Here is a 17,226-nt window from a genome sequence, read left to right as displayed (position 1 = left end):
AGTTCGAGCCCCACGTTGGGCTCTGTGCTGACAGCTGAGAGCCTGGAGCCTGCTTTGGATTCCGTGTCTCCCTCCCTCTCTGCCCCTTCCTCGCTCGCACTCTGTCTCTCTCTCTCTCTGTCTCAAAAATAAATAAACATTCAAAATATTTTTAAAAAATTTTTTAAATAATCATATTAATATATGTAAAGGACTTAGAATATGCCTAGCATGTAATATATGTTATAGAAATGTTAATATTTATCGTTTTTTATTAAGAGTACACGAAAAGGGGGCGCCTGGGTGGCGCAGTCGGTTGAGCATCCGACTTCAGCCAGGTCACGATCTCGCGGTCCGTGAGTTCGAGCCCCGCGTCGGGCTCTGGGCTGATGGCTCAGAGCCTGGAGCCTGTTTCCGATTCTGTGTCTCCCTCTCTCTCTGCCCCTCCCCCGTTCATGTTCTGTCTCTCTCTGTCCCAAAAATAAATAAACGTTGAAAAAAAAAAAAAATTTAAAAAAAAAGAGTACACGAAAAGTCAAAGATTACTATACACTATAGTCTGTGCTTTCAAAACCACTTAAAACCATATTTGAATCCTTAATACAGATACTCTTTTTTGGGTATTTTTTGCATGTGCTGGACCTCTTAAATATCAGTGCATTCAAGGTGAATTGAGGAGACCCTTTCCCAGTTATCCAAATGTTGGCATTATTCTTTGTTATGAGGTTTTTCAGAATTACTTTTATAATTAAGTTCATCCATCCTAAAATTTGTCCTTATTTTAATTATATATACATGTATCTCTCTGAATGGTTTTCATTATAAATGCTAGGAGCAAGTATCTTATGTGATGCTGTATTCAGCACATTATGTTGTCAACTATTAAAAATCCAGTCTCCAGGGCGCCTGGGTGGCTCACTCAGTTAAGTGTCTAACTTCGGCTCAGGTCATGTGAGTTTAAGCCCCACATTAGGCTCTAAGCTGACAGCTCAGAGCCTGGAGCCTGCTTTGGATTCTGTGTCTCGTTCCTTCTTTGCCCCTTCTCACCCCTCTCTCTCAAAAGTAAACATTAAAAAATCCAGTCTCCAAAATGGATTTTTACCTGATAAAGCTGCAGAGACGTCCTGATAGCTGGAGCAACAAGTTTATGCAGGTGGTCTGTGTCCCCAAATATCTGCTCTTCTCAGGTTATTCTAAAGTCACCTTCGAAGAGGGTGTGAAAGCCACGTAGGGAAGAATCCAGGCTGTAAAACAAAGTCATAATTACTGTTCATTCACTGGACCAGTGGTGTTCAGAATCCTGTTAATTTGAGCAAAGACTGAGTCTCCACTTGCTGCATCAAGAATAATATCTTTAGGCAGATTCAGCAGAGATTGTACCAAACATCTGACCCTGCAGCCCGCATTTGGACCCTCAGGACAGTGGGTCCAAATGGTCATCGTCGGTCATGTTAGGACCCACAGAAGTACTTCGGTTCGCAATGTGGTATCTTGCGCAGTGTGGATCTCTACATCCTGGTCAGAATTGGTCTACCATGTATGTGCTAATCTAGTCCAATATTCCCACCAGCGTGCCATTTCTCCAGTGGTGACTAACCAGGCTGTGAAATAGGCACAGCTTGTATTTTTCTTCTTTGTGTTTCTGGATATAACTTTTGGGCTCTATGACTTATATAAAAAATTGGATTCTACCATAATAATGGAGAGAGAAAATGAAACGGAAACAAAATCTCAAAGTGGTCATTTAAATTATCAAGAGAACATTCATTTCTCATTCCCACCCTTTTTTAGATGACTAACAGAAAAGGCATAATAAAGGCTTGAAATGAATAACCAAAAGACTTTTCAGGGCTATCCAGGTTTTTATGTTTCTAGTTTTTTTTTTTTCTGGCTTGAGAACATGAGAGTCACTTAAGAGGAAATCTTTTGGGGTCCTTTACATCTTGGGTGAACATAGGGAATGGGTTTGGGGAAATGGCTCATCCTGGAAAAAACAAAAATCCAAACATGAAAATCCAGTCTCCGGTAGTAGGCTTTCTCTTCAGTGAGTTCTACCAAGTTGTGTAGTTGTGTTTGTGGCCAGTCTTTTCAGCTTTCCTTTAAACTCGAATGATAGGCATTTAGTTTTCTTTTCAGAAAGAAAACCATCCTTCATTCAGTTTTAACACTTTATATACACTAATATCCCCCATGTCTGTTTTTTAAGAATTTTGAGATAGGATCCTTATGATGAAATTAACCATTGCTTAGTTTAGATACATGCAGTCCTGGGGCGCCTGGCTGGCTCAGTTGGTTGAGTGTCTGACTTCAGCTCAGGTCATAATCTCACAATTCATGAGTTCAAGCCCCAGCTGTGCTGACAGCTCAGAGCCTGGAATCTGCTTTGGATTCTGTGTTTCCCTCTCTGTCCCTCCCCTGCTCATGTTCTGTCTCTCTCTTTCAAAAATAAATAAACATTAAAAAAATTTTTTTAGATATATACAGTCCCAATCAAGTCTACCCTTACAGCTCAACTAACCAACTTCTTTTTAATTTGTAGTCACATGTTTTCATAATATAAAAGCATAAAAAAACATGTGTAGTAAGGAGTGTTGTTCTCTCATCTGTCCCCTGTCCACCAAGATCCTATGTTCCTTTCCCTTTGCTTTTCTAAATTACCTGATAATAACTTACTGGCTATCCTTCCAGGGTTTCTTAAATATGGTCAGATTCAGGGGCACCTGGGTAGCTCAGTTGGTTGAGCACCCGACTTTGGCTCAGGTCATGATCTCCCAGTTCAGGAGTTCAAGCCCCACATCAGGCTCGCTGCTGTCAGCCTATCAGCGCAAAGCCTGCTTCAGATCCTCTGCCCCCTCTCTCTGCCCCTCCCCGCTTGCGCTCTCCCAAAAAATAAATATGTAAATAAAATGTATATAGTCAGATTCACATACAGTTCTTACTTCTGTACTTTTTAACCAAAAATTAACTCATAGATTCTCTTTGCTTTCTTTTCATATAGGAATATACATCGAAAGTTTCCCACATTCATAGACCATTTCATTGTTCTCTTAGTAGCAGTATAGTGAGCCATTGTATGTATGAACGGGTTTGAGGTTGTTTCCAATACTTTTCCTATCATAAGTAATACTGCAGTCAATAATGTGTGCAAGAATATCTATATTCCCAAAGTATAGATAGATTCCCAAAAGTAATCAGCAATTATATACAGTTATAATTTTGATATCTACTAATTGCCTTCCTTAGGGTTTATACCAGTTTATACTCCATCCAGAATGTTTAGAAGTGTCTGTTTCCAGGCACATGAAAAGATGCTCAACGTCGCTCCTCATCAGGGAAATACAAATCAAAACCACACTCAGATATCACCTCACGCCAGTCAGAGTGGCTAAAATGAACAAATCAGGAGACTATAGATGCTGGCGAGGATGTGGAGAAACGGGAACCCTCTTGCACTGTTGGTGGGAATGCAAACTGGTGCAGCCACTCTGGAAAACAGTGTGGAGGGTCCTCAAAAAATTAAAAATAGACCTACCCTATGACCCAGCAATAGCACTGCTAGGAATTTACCCAAGGGATATAGGAGTACTGATGCATAGGGGCACTCGTACCCCAATGTTTATAGCAGCACTCTCAACAATAGCCAAATTATGGAAAGAGCCTAAATGTCCATCAACTGACGAATGGATAAAGAAATTGTGGTTTATATACACAATGGAGTACTACGTGGCAATGAGAAAGAATGAAATATGGCCCTTTGTAGCAACATGGATGGAACTGGAGAGTGTTATGCTAAGTGAAATAAGCCATACAGAGAAAGACAGATACCTATGTTTTCACTCTTAATGTGGATCCTGAGAAACTTAACAGAAACCCATGGGGGAGGGGAAGGAAAAAAAAAGGTTAGAGTGGGAGAGAGCCAAAGCATAAGAGACTCTTAAAAACTGAGAACAAACTGAGGGTTGATGGAGAGTGGGAGGGTGGGGAGGGTGGGTGATGGGTATTGAGGAGGGCACCTTTCGGTATGAGCACTGGGTGTTGTATGGAAACCAATTTGACAATAAACTTCATATATTGAAAAAAAAAAAGAAGTGTCTGTTTCCTTGCACCTTGTTTCCTATGCTATCCATTTGGGGGATTTTTTTTGGCCATTCTGATAGGTGAACAGTGATGTCTCAGTGTATTTTAAATTGTATTTCTCTTCCTATGAGTGGGGGCGAGCGTCTTTTCTTTATTAAGGGGCCGTTTGCATTTTCTGTTAGTGAAACGGAACTGGCTATGCGTATCCCTTGCTTGTTTTCTTTTGGGGAATTATTTTTCTCATTGACTACAAGGAGATCTTAGTATATTAAGATTACACTTTCATTTATGAGTCTTTTGACTATGTTTATAGTATGTTTTGCTCTATGTAGGTTTGCTTATTCACAGAGTAAAATTTATTGATCTTTTTATAAGTTTTGGATTTTCAAAGCTTCTAGTAGTTAAAAAACTCTCTTCCACTCCAAAGTTATGAAAGAATTCTTTTTTTTTCACATGCTTTTTTAAAATTTCTTATAAAATCTTTGATCCTTTTCCTATGTATCCTGGTGTAATGTGTGAAGCAGGGATCCAATTTTATTTTTTCCAAATGGCTACCTAGTCTTCCCAACATCATTTATTATCAAGTAGTCCATTCTTCCCCCTCTGACTTGAGATGCCAACTTTGTTATAATGTCAAGTTCTCCTGCCACTGTTGGAATTTCAATAGCTTATTGCCAGTTAATTTGACCTGCTCTGTGTGTGGATATCCCTTTCATCATTAGGCACTCATAACTAACACTTTAAGAATGACATGGAAAGGAATAATACAAAATTGGGAGCAGGTCAGTGCTTCAAGGGCCCTGACATAGGCTGCTGTTAATCGAGGTTGTCTGTAATCCTCCCTCATAACGTAAAAAACTTAGTGTGTATCTCCAGTTTTGTCCACAGAGTGAAGTGTATTGATTATAATAATGCTTACCTAAGATTGTCCTAGAGTGTTGATTAGCTACACTGAGAGTACTGAGAAGGACTAAGAATTAATTGATTTGGTTCATGGTGCATATCGATACCTTTGGAAATGAGGTTTATGGGACTCTCAGGAGAGAAACTTAACAGGCCATTTATGTCCTAGGTTCATCTGTACACTTTACAGACCTACAAAAAATACAACTGTATGACAGTGGTCTAGTACAAGATAGTAAATGGAGTCTCCTGGGTGGCTCAGTCAATTGGGCATCCAACTTTGGCTCAGGTCATGATCTGGCGATTCATGAGTTCCAGCCCCACATTGGGCTCTGTGCTGACAGCTCAGAGCCTGAAGCTTGCTTTGGATTCTGTGTCTCCCTCTCTTTCTCTGCCCTTCCCCTGCTCACAGTGTCTCTCTCTCAAAAATAACATTAAAAAAAAAAAAAAAAAGTAAATGGCCTTGACTGCCTGCATCGAGTCTAGAGGCAAGTTAGAAGTCACAATGTCTTTTCTTCCCTTTTCAGTCGGCCAACTTTGTCTATCCAGCATCCACCATCTGCAGCAATTAGCATTCAGCGTCCTGCCCAGTCACGGGATGTAACAACAAGAATCACACTGCCATCTCATCCTGCATTAGGGACGCCAAAACAGCAGCTTCACACCATGGCTCAGGTAAAACCAGAGGCAAAACCACCCATGTAGGCTGTGGGTTAAAACCAGAGTTGTGCAAAACTTGATAAGAACCTCGCAGCAGTATGGAAGGCAGCAATTGCTTTTAACTGCATTGAGGTTGAGCTGTTCTTGTTTATAACTGTGTTGTGGATCTCCCCCCGCCAGAAAACTATCTTCAGCACCGGTACACCAGTGGCTGCGGCCACAGTAGCACCTATTTTGGCAACCAACACCATTCCTTCAGCGACTACAGCCGGTAAGTTGGCAGCCCTGCTCTCCTGCTAGGGAAGTGTGAGTCTTAAGTGTTGAGTTAATTTTTCATTTCTCAGCTTCAGTCAGAGGAAACGAATAGGCTAGAAGAATTTTCTTATCTTTTCCTAAGACCTTTTGTCAGGTTTTGGAGAATCTGTAGTGTGTGTAAAGAGATCATTGTTGAAAAGGTTTTTTTTCTCCAATTTCAGGCTCTGTGTCACACACACAAGCTCCCACAAGTACAATTGTTACCATGACAATGCCCTCACATTCGTCCCATGCTACCGCTGTGACCACCTCAAACATCCCAGTCGGTAAGTGTCCTGCAACCTTCACACAGAGCTTGAAAGGGATTTTTCTGCCCCTCTGACCAGGTCTTCATATACAAGGCTAGTATTGGTAGGGTTTTTTTTTTTTTTTTTTCTAATTATTGTTGTTGATTTTCAAGGCAATGCTGAATTTAACTCTTAAATGTCTTTGTCATACAGATTTGGCATTGAGAGTAAGGGGGAAAAAGAGGATAATAATGTTTGAGAGCTCAAAGTAAACATTTTAACACAGCTTTGACTTCCTCATTCATCAGACTTTACCTTTTCTGTGTGTACCTATTAAGAAATAAGTTAACTTCACAGACAGACAAGATTCACAGGAAAAACAGGAAAGAAGCACGGATCTGGAATGAAGAGAACTTGTACACGGCTGGATTGTTTAGGACAAATCTCTGGATGATGCACAGCAGGAAGGGTGATAACCCTCAAGTTGATTACCTTAGGTTCTCATCTGACTGCTACCTCAAGATACTTCACAACTGTCATAAAATTTCTTCTAAGCTTTGTTCCCCTTTTAAATTTGTATATGCCTTGAATATTAAGAAGCAAATCTATGAGGGACACCTGGGTGGCTTAGTCAGTTAAGCGTCTGACTTTGGGTCAGGTCACAGTCTCATGGTTTGTGGGTTCGAGCTCCGCATTAGGCTCTCTGCTAACAGCTTGGAGCCTGGAGCCTGCTTCAGATTCTGTGTCTCCCTCTTTCTCTGTCTCTCTCCCACTCATGCTCTTTCTCACTTTCTCTCAAAAATAAGCATTAAAGAAACTTTTAAAAAAGAAGAAGAAAAAATCTTTGAAACATTTCTGGCAGCCAAACTTTAATCATTAAGAGCAGGGATCAAGCATCTTTCTGTGTAGCGCCAGATTATAAATATTTTAGGCTTTGTAAGCTTCATAGGTCTGTGTCACAACTGCTGAGTTGTGGATAATATGTAAACAAATGAGTGTGACTATAGTTCAGTCTTTTTATGGACACAGAAATTTGGATTTCATATAATTTCCATGTGTCATGAAATGTTCTTTTGATTTCTGCCCTCCCCGCTCCACCATGACAAAGTATGAACCCATGTACAGCCCATGGGCCATACAGAACCAGCATCAGGCGGGAGTTGCCCACAGGCTGCCAACACCTGTCCTGGGGGCTGAGGTCTCACCGTCACAGCTTCCAAAGCAGAGACTGACCTGTGAGGCAGAGCACTGCTCTGTTTAATTCACAAGCCGCAGGTTTAGTTTCCAGGGTTAGCTTTGATTTGGTTGTATGAAATTAAGCATGTCATTTTACTGTTTATTCCCAGAGACATGGGACAGCTGCCATGTTTTTCATAAACTTTTGGAAGAGTGCTTTCTGTGAGATGACACACTGACATACTTACCTGGCAGAAGTCTGGTGAGCAGACATGGAAGAATGGCTTCCCTACTGCTACATTCCAGTGTTCCTTCCCTCTGTGCTTCCTTCCTTTCTTCCTTCCCATGTCAGACAGCTTCACATTCCTCTGGGAAAACTTGGAGGACACTTTTCCGGAATGATAGTGGGACCCAGGAAGTCCTTCCCCCTCCCTTAGATAATTTGGCCACGCCAGTCCTTAACTTGGTAGTAAGTCCCACAGTAGGCTTTTAGCAGTGAAAAAACACTGCTACTGCCTTTTTCTCACGTTACCGCTCACTGCATCTTGGCGTTGGAGAGACCATACTTCTTTCACACCCCTCTGAATTTAATTCCCTCCTTTGAAAAGAAGTTCGGAGGGTATGATTTTAGCATTGACACACTTTTATTGGAAAAGAACGTTGCTTATTCCATATTGTCACCTCACACCATTTTCTGATTGTGTCTCTTCAGCACTGTAACAACAGATCCAGGTTTATTCTTGCCATCTTTATAGTCAAGAGCCTCACTAGCATATCTATAGCTACGAAGAAAGTTAGACCAGTGAAGAGAGGACAGTGTGCCCTATAGGGGCTCTCTGGTTTCATCTTGAATCCTCTCTGTAAAGAGTTATTTAGAGATTAGGTCCTGTTAATGTCACTGTATCTTCCCAAGCGGTCACACTGTGGAAGTAAACTCAGAGTACCAGGAGAAAGAAATATGTGCATTCATTTGGCTAAAACAATTAACTTTTTACCTGTCTTAAGTTACAGGGCAGTATTCTACATCTTCCAGCTGTTTAATCTTTGATTTTTAGCCATTTCGTAAATTCTAGATAAGAAAATCATTTGACACAAGTGTCCAGATTTAATATCTGCTACTTAATGTGACTGATTTTGTCTAAGTCCCACTAGGCTCATATTCTAGTTTTCTTTTCCTTATTTACGGTAAGCCAAATACTTTCCTGTTACATTACTAGATGATCCCTGTGCAGAGGTACCTCAGTTGAGAAAGGAAACCTGATATTAACCCTACAGCATTGGTTTTCAAGTAGTTAGGGGATATATTAAAATCACTTAAGCAGCTTTTTCCAAGTCACACTTGCTTTCTCCAGGTGAGATTAAATACTGAATTCAACCATTTTTACTAATAGAAATGTGTTGAGTCAGGGGGGAAAAAAGCCTAATTAACCATGAGCATAGTTTCTGCCTTTAAGGAGTGCTCATTTCCAGTAGAATACTGTCTTTATTTTCTCCATGCTCTGGCCTACATATGACAGAGGTGTTGGAATTATAAAAAGCAGAATCGGATGATCACAGCATTCAGAAAACCAGGGATTCTCTTTGGAGGTGGCATTATGTTCAACTTATGATTTTTGCATTATGTTTTTCCTGAAGTGTTTGGGTGTTTTTTTGTTTTGTTGTGTTTTGGTTTTTAGATAATTGAGAATATGTGGCTTATTTTAATTTTTTGAATGTTTTGTTTATTTTTGAGAGAGAGAGTGGGGGGAGGGGCAGAAAGGAATGGAGACACAGAATCTGAAGCAGGCCTCAGGCTCTGAGCTGTCAGCACAGAGCCCAATGCAGCACTCAAACCCATGAACTGTGAAATCATGACCTGAGCCAAAGATGAACCCTAACCGACTAAGCCTCCCAGGGGCCCCTGTAGCTTTTTTTAATTAGAAACAAAGGTACAGCAGTAAATTTATGGGTGTGTGTATGGTTTACCAACCAGTGGTTAGCTGCTCTGCCTAATGACAACTGCATTCCTATTGGAAGCATTCTTTTCTCCTACCTTTTATGGGCACAGTGGGAAAACAAGGCTTGGTTGCTCCCCCTCTCCTTACCACCAGTGGAAGATGTGTCATGCCAGCTTCTCCGTTCATTAGCCATTAGATGTCATCATCAGTGGTTGAACTGGGCATTCCAGTATCCTCCTGCAGAAATTTCTCCAGCTGCCTTCCTTGGGAAATAGCTGGGGATCATGGTGGGTTTGTGCTGCTTACTGTTGGTGTTCAGTGCACTGCACTTTGGCTAATGTAGTGGCATCATCCTCATCACCAGTGTTTATGTGCCAGTCACTGCTGTGACTTGGGTCTTACACGGATGGTAGCTGTCCTTCTGTCTCTCTGATGTAGCCTGCAGCTCTCCTTTCCAAATTCCCTCACATAGAGTTAACAGGTCTGTAAGAACACTAAAGTAGGTCCCAGTTCAGCTGTACCTTCTAAACAAAACTTGATTGCAAATACTAGAGGAGAGCAAACTTTGAGCCTCACATTAGATTTGAAAACCGTATGTAGTCATCTTGATTTTGCTGTAAAGCATTATGGAGGGGCGCCTGGGTGGCTCAGTCAACTAAGCATCCAACTTAGTCTTGGCTCAGGTCATGATCTCATGGTTTGTGAGTTTGAGCCCCGAGTCAGGCTCTATACTGACAGCATGGAGCTTGCTTGGGATTCTGTCTCTCCCTCTTTTTCTGCTCTTCCCCCGCTCGCTCGCTCGCGCTCACTCTCTCTCTCTCTCACTCACGTGTGCGCGCTGTCTCTCACAAAAAAGAGAGCATTATGCATTTCTTTCTAAAACGAAAGCATTATGTAAAATCACAGGATGTTCAGAGGACCTAAGAAATAAAGTGATTATCAGGGTGTTTGGGTGGCTCAGTCAGTTGAGCATCTGACTCTTGGTTTTGGCTCAGGTCACGATCTCACGGTTTGTGAGTTCAAGCCCCACATCAAGGCTCTGTGTTGTTAGTGCAGAGCCTGCATGGGATTCTGTTTGTCTCTCCCTCCCTCTCTCTCTGCTAAATAGAAGCTAAGATCTTTGCCATGTCTGTATTCAAAATTTTGTTGATTTTTTTTTTTTTCCTAATTAAAATTTGTTCTCCTTTTAAAAAAAGGCCTCCAAGAAGCCAGGTCTAGGGGAAAGGACCTGATTACTGGTATTTTTGTTAAAGTACTGATGATGTTGAACCCTGTTTGACAAATAAATATATGAATGTATCAGTGGAGTATTGTATTGAAATAACTCAGTTGAATTTTATGTACTCCTCTTCTTTTATTATGAAAACTAAAAAGCCAGGCTTCTTATTACTGTTTGCATTCTTAAGATTGTTGCTGGCCAAGAATGTTTTGGCATGCCAATAAAAGCATATGAGAGGTAATGTGATTGGATTTTGCATTTGTAGCTAAGGTGGTGCCTCAGCAGATCACACACACTTCTCCTCGGATCCAGCCTGATTACCCTGCGGAGAGGAGTAGCCTGATTCCCATTTCAGGTCATCGGGCCTCTCCAAATCCTGTGGCCATGGAAACCCGAAGTGACAATAGGTAGGAGGGAATGTGCTGGTTACACTGCCCCATTGTGTCATTAGTTGGTTTGATTTTTCAGTAACAAAATGTCTCACAATATAGTATATATACACTTATTTTCAAATTTGCTCCTGATAATAATATGTTGTACAATTTATTTTTTCATTTTGTGAAAATGTGCTGTGTTTATTTAGCTATTCTCCTTTTGATAGATATTCTGCTAGTATCTGCTTTTTTTGTTTGGTGTGTTTCTGTGTTTGATTTATTTTGAGGCAGTCTGACCGTATGGATTGCAGCATCGTGACCCTTTCTCCCTAAGTACTTTCCTTTTCAGCCCCAAAGAACAGAGACCTTCTCATAACCACAGTGCAATTACCCAAAATGATTCTTTAGTCTTCCATTCCCGTTCAGTGACATTTTTTAAGACTATGGACAGGCCAGTTGTTTTTGTAGAACGTTCTTCAGTTGGGCTTGTTGGATACTTTCATCATTAGATTCAGGTTATGCATTTTTGGAGCAAATACCACTTAGGTGATGCATTCTTCTCACTGTCACCGCAGCAGAGAGCTTATGACGCCCTTGTGTCTCACCATTAGCCATGGCAATGCTGGTTATGTAATGAAGGTGGTGGTTGCCAGATTTTTCCATAAAGGTATATTTTTCTCCTTTGTAAACCACTGATCCATGTGGAAATACTTTGAGACTGTAAATACCCTGCTCCTCAGTAAACTTCGTCTCAGTGGTGTTAGCATCTGTTGATGCTTGGCTGAATCACTTGATGCTTGCAGTATGATGGTTGCAAAAAAGTGACTGTTTCTAACAGCCATTTCTTCCACATTTGTCAGTTGACATTCTTAGGTAAATAAGTTTTCTCTTATTTACACCCATTTATTTGTTTTGTTGTGCATCTTATTTTTTTAAATCAGCATGTGCTCATGGATTTGGTCTATTCACTATTATAATCCTTTGCTGTCCTCTGTTTTGATGCTCAGATTTTCTCTGGGAGCTTCTTGAGACCAGTTCCTGTGGGTTTTGTCATGTCCCATTCATTCTAGCCCTTCCTTACTTTCCACTGTAACAAGATACTCCATGCTCCTCAATAGTGTCTGAGCCCTGGCATCTCCCATTTCCCCAGGGAGACCTGGCTCCTTTTCATCATTTAGAAATCTGGATCTAGGTGGTAGCTCTGTTCATTGCTACTGGATTGTAATGATAGGCCCTTTTAGCAGACAGAAATAGGAAGTATATGATGTTGTAAAAATTCTTTAGTACACGTTGATACTTCTAGTTCAACCCCATTTCTTCCACCATTCCGTATTTGTATCTCTTCTTCCCCAGTGAGAAGCTGGTACATACAGTGCTTATGAAGTAATTTCAGAATTGGATCATTTTTAAGTGTTCTTGTTTGAGGACTGTGTGTTCTTGTGTGTAGGAATGCTTATAGGTTTTAATATGTTGGTCTTCTGTCCCATTCACCTTGCTAAACACATCTGTTAGCTCTAAAACTGGTAGATTCTCTTGGATTTCGTATGTAGGTGTATGAGGGATTTTTTTCGTTTCCATTTCACATACCTATTTTTTTCTCGTTAACTAGAGCTTCCAATGTGGTGTTGAATAGAGCAGAGATAGTGAACATTCTTAACTTATTCCTCACCTGAATGGGAATTCTTGTGAAATTTCATTATAGATTTTGGTAGATGCTATTTTCAGGTTGAGGAACCAAGTGTTTTCCTATTCCTATTTTTTAGGTATTTATATCATAAGTATCGAATGCGATTAAAATTTGGAGGGGGAGTATTTTTTAAATTCTATTCTAGTTAACATTTAGTGTTATCTTAGTTTCTATTAAATATTTTTTGTGTATCTTTTGTGATACTTCAAATGATTGTCCTCTTAATTTTTTAATAGTATCTAAAACAGTAGTAGAAATTCTGATAGTGGGTCATTCTTCCTGTGATAAACCTTATTTGATCATGATGTATTTTATTTTACATAGTACTTTATTGAGATTTAGAAATTTTTGTGTTGATGTAGAGAGCGAGATTTGTTTATCTTTTCTACTATTCTCCCTGTCCAGTTTTGGTATCAGGACTACATTAAGCTAAAAAAAAGTAAGTTAGATCTCGTTTCTTCTTTTTCTCGTCTCTGAATCAGTCTGTAGAAGTTTGAGGTTATCTGTATTATGTGTGTTTGATAAGATTTCCAGTAAAAACAGTCTGAACTTAAGAGTCTTTCAAATGGAATTGAGCTGAGCAAACCTTTGATTGTGAGTTTTTCTTTTGAGTCAGTTTGGTAATTAGTACTCTGTGTACATTTTTATGTTTGTTGATAATGGTTATTTATAGTACCCATGTATTTTTAAAAATCTTACTCTCTTGGTGTGTATCCTTTGATCTGACAGTTTATTTGGTACACAATTGGGGAAATGTTGGTATGGCATATAAGGGTATGAAGATGATCTGGGGGATAGGATCATTTGAAAGTGAAGAAGAAAATAGATCCATTTTGGCTCATATTATCTGTCTTCCACCTATAGACCGTCTGTTCCCGTTCAGTTCCAGTACTTTTTGCCAACATACCCACCTTCTGCATACCCACTGGCTGCGCACACGTACACCCCAATCACCAGCTCTGTGTCCACCATCCGACAGTATCCAGGTACAAGCCCTGCTAGGGGACTTTTAACTTGCCAGTTTTTGTAAGCAATGAAGTGAAAGTTGCCCAGTGAGTATTTCTAGAATGGGTTTTCTTACTCCACCTTCTCTTTTCAGATTCAGATAAGGTGATAATCTCAGGCTTTAAGGTTTTAGATCACATCTGTGTGATCTATAAAAAAGTTGCTGCTTATTAGTATATTTGCATGGTTTTATCCCACCTTGAGGATAATTATGTTAACAGTTTATCTTAAAATGGCAGTATGGTTAAAATGGTAAAAGCTGTACTTTTATGGAGCTTCTTTTGTTTTGTGGGATATCTGTTGTGTTTGTAATATCAGTCCAGTTATGCTCAACACTCACCATCCTCACTTGTAAATAGTGTTCTTTTTGCTAATCCAGAAAAAATAATACTTAATCCTCAGGGTTTGTGTTTTCTTTTCGCATGAGACCCTCAGCTTGCTTTAGGCATAAGAGACCAGACTGTGGGTGTTGCCTTTCTACTGTGTGACCCGGGACTGCAGCCAGGGCTACATGGAGCCATTGAGCACTTGAATGGGGACCCAGCACAAATGAAAAACTGATTTTTTTTCTGTTTTACTTAATGAAAATTAGAGAAATTTTGAATATGTTTGGAACAATTTAGCGATCATGAAACTACTGTTTCAAAACTGTAGATTATATTGAATCAAAATACAAATGAAATATTTTTGATAAAAACTTACCTGATAAAAATTGAAGTCAGTATCTGATTTGAGATGTGCTTTAAGAACAAAACATACCCTGGGGCGCCTGGATGGCTTCAGTTCAGTGTCTGGCTCTTGATTTTGGCTCAGGTCATAATCCCTGGGGTCATGGGATCAAGCCCCATGTTGGGCTCTATACTGAGCGTGGAACCTACTTAAGATTCTCTCTCTTTGCCCCTCTACCCCTCTCACGCTTTCTCTCTCTCTCTCTCTCTCAAATAAAAATGTTTTAATTTAAAAAAATGTTTAAAAAGTGAAACTTACCTGGGGCGCCTAGGTGACTCACTCGGTTAAGGGTCTGACTTTGGCTCAGGTCATGATCTCATGGTTCGTGAGTTCAAGCCCCTCATCGGGCTCTGTGCTGACAGCTCGGAGCCTGGACCCTGCTTCAGATTCTGTGTCTCCCTCTCTCTGTTCCTCCCCCCGGCTCGTATTCTGTTTCTCTCTCTCTCAAAAATAAATAAAGATTATGGGGCGCCTGGGTGGCGCAGTCGGTTAAGTGTCTGACTTCAGCCAGGTCACGATCTCACGGTCGGCGAGTTCGAGCCCCGCGTCAGGCTCTGGGCTGATGGCTCAGAGCCTGGAGCCTGTTTCCGATTCTGTGTCTCCCTCTCTCTCTGCCCCTCCCCCGTTCATGCTCTGTCTCTCTCTGTCCCAAAAAAGTAAATAAACGTTGAAAAAAAAAATTTTTTTTTTAAATAAATAAATAAAGATTAAAAAACAAATTTTTTTTTTAAAAGTGAAACTTACCCTGAATTTTGAAAACATAGTATGGAAAAGAGAATGTAAAATAGCTTATTAATTATTTTATAGTGATTATATTTTGAAATCGTAATATTCGGGGCATATTGGTTTAAACAAAATATATCATTAAAATTAATTTGGCCTGCTTTTTACTTTACTAATGTAGCTACTAGAAAATTTATAGTTGCAATGGACTTAACATCTCCATTGGACAACATTGGTCTAAAACTTTCAGATTCTCAGGTTTAATTTAAATAGCTTTGAAAACAGGTTCCTCAGTCTCTGCTTTGGGTTTTTTATTGTTTGTTTTTTTCTTTCCCCACAAAACTTTCTCCAAGGCTTATTTTAATGTGGGGAAGTAGCTGATGAAATGTTCTGAGTTTTCTGTCCTATTTTGCTGTACATCAAAGTAATAACATCTTTTTTTTAACGTTTATTTATCTTGAGAGAGAGCACGAGCAAGGGAGGGGCAGAGAGAGGGAGAGAGAGTAATAACATCTGTTCAAAAGAAACTTCTAACTATTCTTTATTAACAGTTCTATAAAGATAAAATGTGTTTACCTGATGTCAGAATAGGATGCAAGGGGCGCCTGGGTGGCTCAGTCGGTTAAGCGTCTGACTTTGGCTCCTGTCATGATCCCATGGTTCGTGAGTTTGAGCCCTACATCAGGCTCTGTGCTGATAGCTCGGAGCCTGGAGCCTGCTTCAGATTCTGTGTCTCCCTCTCTCTCTCTGCCCCTCCCCTGCTTGTTCTTTCTCTCTTTCTCTCTCTCTCTCTCTCTCTCTCTCTGAAAAACAAACGTTAAAAAAAAAGTAGGATGCAAAAAGTATGGTAGAATCGTGTTGACAGTTAAGTAAACTTCGTGTGTGTGTGTGTGTGTGTGTGTGTGTGTGTGTGTGTGTGTGTTACATTTAATGCTGAGAATTCTTAAGTCTCCATTAGTAACAACACTTAAAGTTTTTTCATCTACCTCAGCCAGTTGATACTTCTGTAACAGTGCAGTCATGGTTGCCTTTCTGGAAAAGATAACTCATGACCAATATGTATTTTTCTGAATGCTATCCAACTGTAAAGGGCATGCAGAGTCCCTCTTGAGCTAGAACCATCTCTGCAGACACTATCATTTTATATAAATGTTTATTTGTAAACATCCATCAGAAGAGGACTGTCAGAAGTATCAGGGATCCTGCCAACCATCTGTTTCTCTACATTATTATTTTTCCAAGTGTCTTCTTTTACCACTGCAGTATTCCTGATGGATACAAACACAGAAAAATGAGTAGTCCAGTCAACAGCACTTACTTCTTCCAGTATCAGTGCTGTCATTGTTGGTCCAGAGGAGGGGTAATATATTATTTCTCAGACATGTGGATCTTTGCATGGGTGGACACAGCTGAAGGAATGATTTATTAACCAGCTTACAATATCGTGTTTTCAAGTGGCTCCTTTGTAAATGATTATAAAGAAGATGTTTCCAAATCAGGAAGAGAACAGGAAAATTTGTGTATAATAGCCTCCGATCTTGCAAAATATGAGATTACTCTAATACGTAGTTTATGATAGATTAGTTCGTGGGCTCTGGTTGTGTATAAAGATAGAATCTTTTTGGTTATTTAGTTACTAGGTATAGATACAAATATGTAATTATGAATATATACACATAATCTATATACTCTGTAAGTAATTGATCCATCTCAAATTGTTCCCGAAATTTCACTTGTTGTAGAGATGTTTTCCATTTCATTCATTTATTCATTCATGCGTTAATTTCACAAATATTTATTGAACCCTATTGTTGTATGTAAGGTCCTATTCTAGGCTCTGTTTTTAAAGGTGACTCTTAAACATCTTACTTTGATCAAGCTTAGAGCCACATGGGGAGATAAGACATGAAGAACCATTACTGGAGAGAATGTGCTAATCCCAACAAAAAAGGCTTGAGCAAAGCCAGGCTGCTTCTGAGCTAAGGTTATTTCTACTTTGAGAGGGTAGGCTTAGAGATCAGGAGTGACTTCCTAAAAGAAGTGACATTTGGAAAGCATCTCTCAGAATGAGTAGCACAGAGCCACGGTGGGACTGGGGGAAAGCACTTTTCTGTCTGTGAAGAAAGTGCACAGAATATGCGCTCAGAACAGAGTGGTTTGGTGTGGGTAGGAGTGTAGTGTGAGTGAGGATGCTGCATGTGGAATGAGATCAGCC

General features: G+C 40.0%; 1 protein-coding gene across 10 annotated transcripts in view; it reads left to right on the top strand.

The window, feature by feature from the left end:
• The window catches only part of SAP130 (Sin3A associated protein 130), an 81,886-nt gene that overhangs the window by 23,817 nt on the left and 40,843 nt on the right, over positions 1 to 17,226 (top strand). For 9 of the 10 annotated variants that reach the window (XM_047871773.1, XM_047871772.1, XM_047871775.1 and 6 more), the window contains 5 exons: positions 5,487 to 5,634; positions 5,800 to 5,890; positions 6,096 to 6,200; positions 10,759 to 10,900; positions 13,419 to 13,540. In XM_047871773.1, the coding sequence (XP_047727729.1) occupies positions 5,487 to 5,634; positions 5,800 to 5,890; positions 6,096 to 6,200; positions 10,759 to 10,900; positions 13,419 to 13,540 (608 nt within the window). The remainder of the gene's footprint in view (positions 1 to 5,486; positions 5,635 to 5,799; positions 5,891 to 6,095; positions 6,201 to 10,758; positions 10,901 to 13,418; positions 13,541 to 17,226) is intronic. The other variant, XM_047871779.1, reaches the window with a different exon arrangement.

Source organism: Prionailurus viverrinus, chromosome C1, assembly GCF_022837055.1.
Source record: "Prionailurus viverrinus isolate Anna chromosome C1, UM_Priviv_1.0, whole genome shotgun sequence".
Lineage (NCBI taxonomy): Eukaryota > Metazoa > Chordata > Mammalia > Carnivora > Felidae > Prionailurus > Prionailurus viverrinus.
The sequence above is the reverse complement of the archived record's forward strand: the minus strand, read 5'-3'. Positions and strand labels throughout refer to the sequence as shown.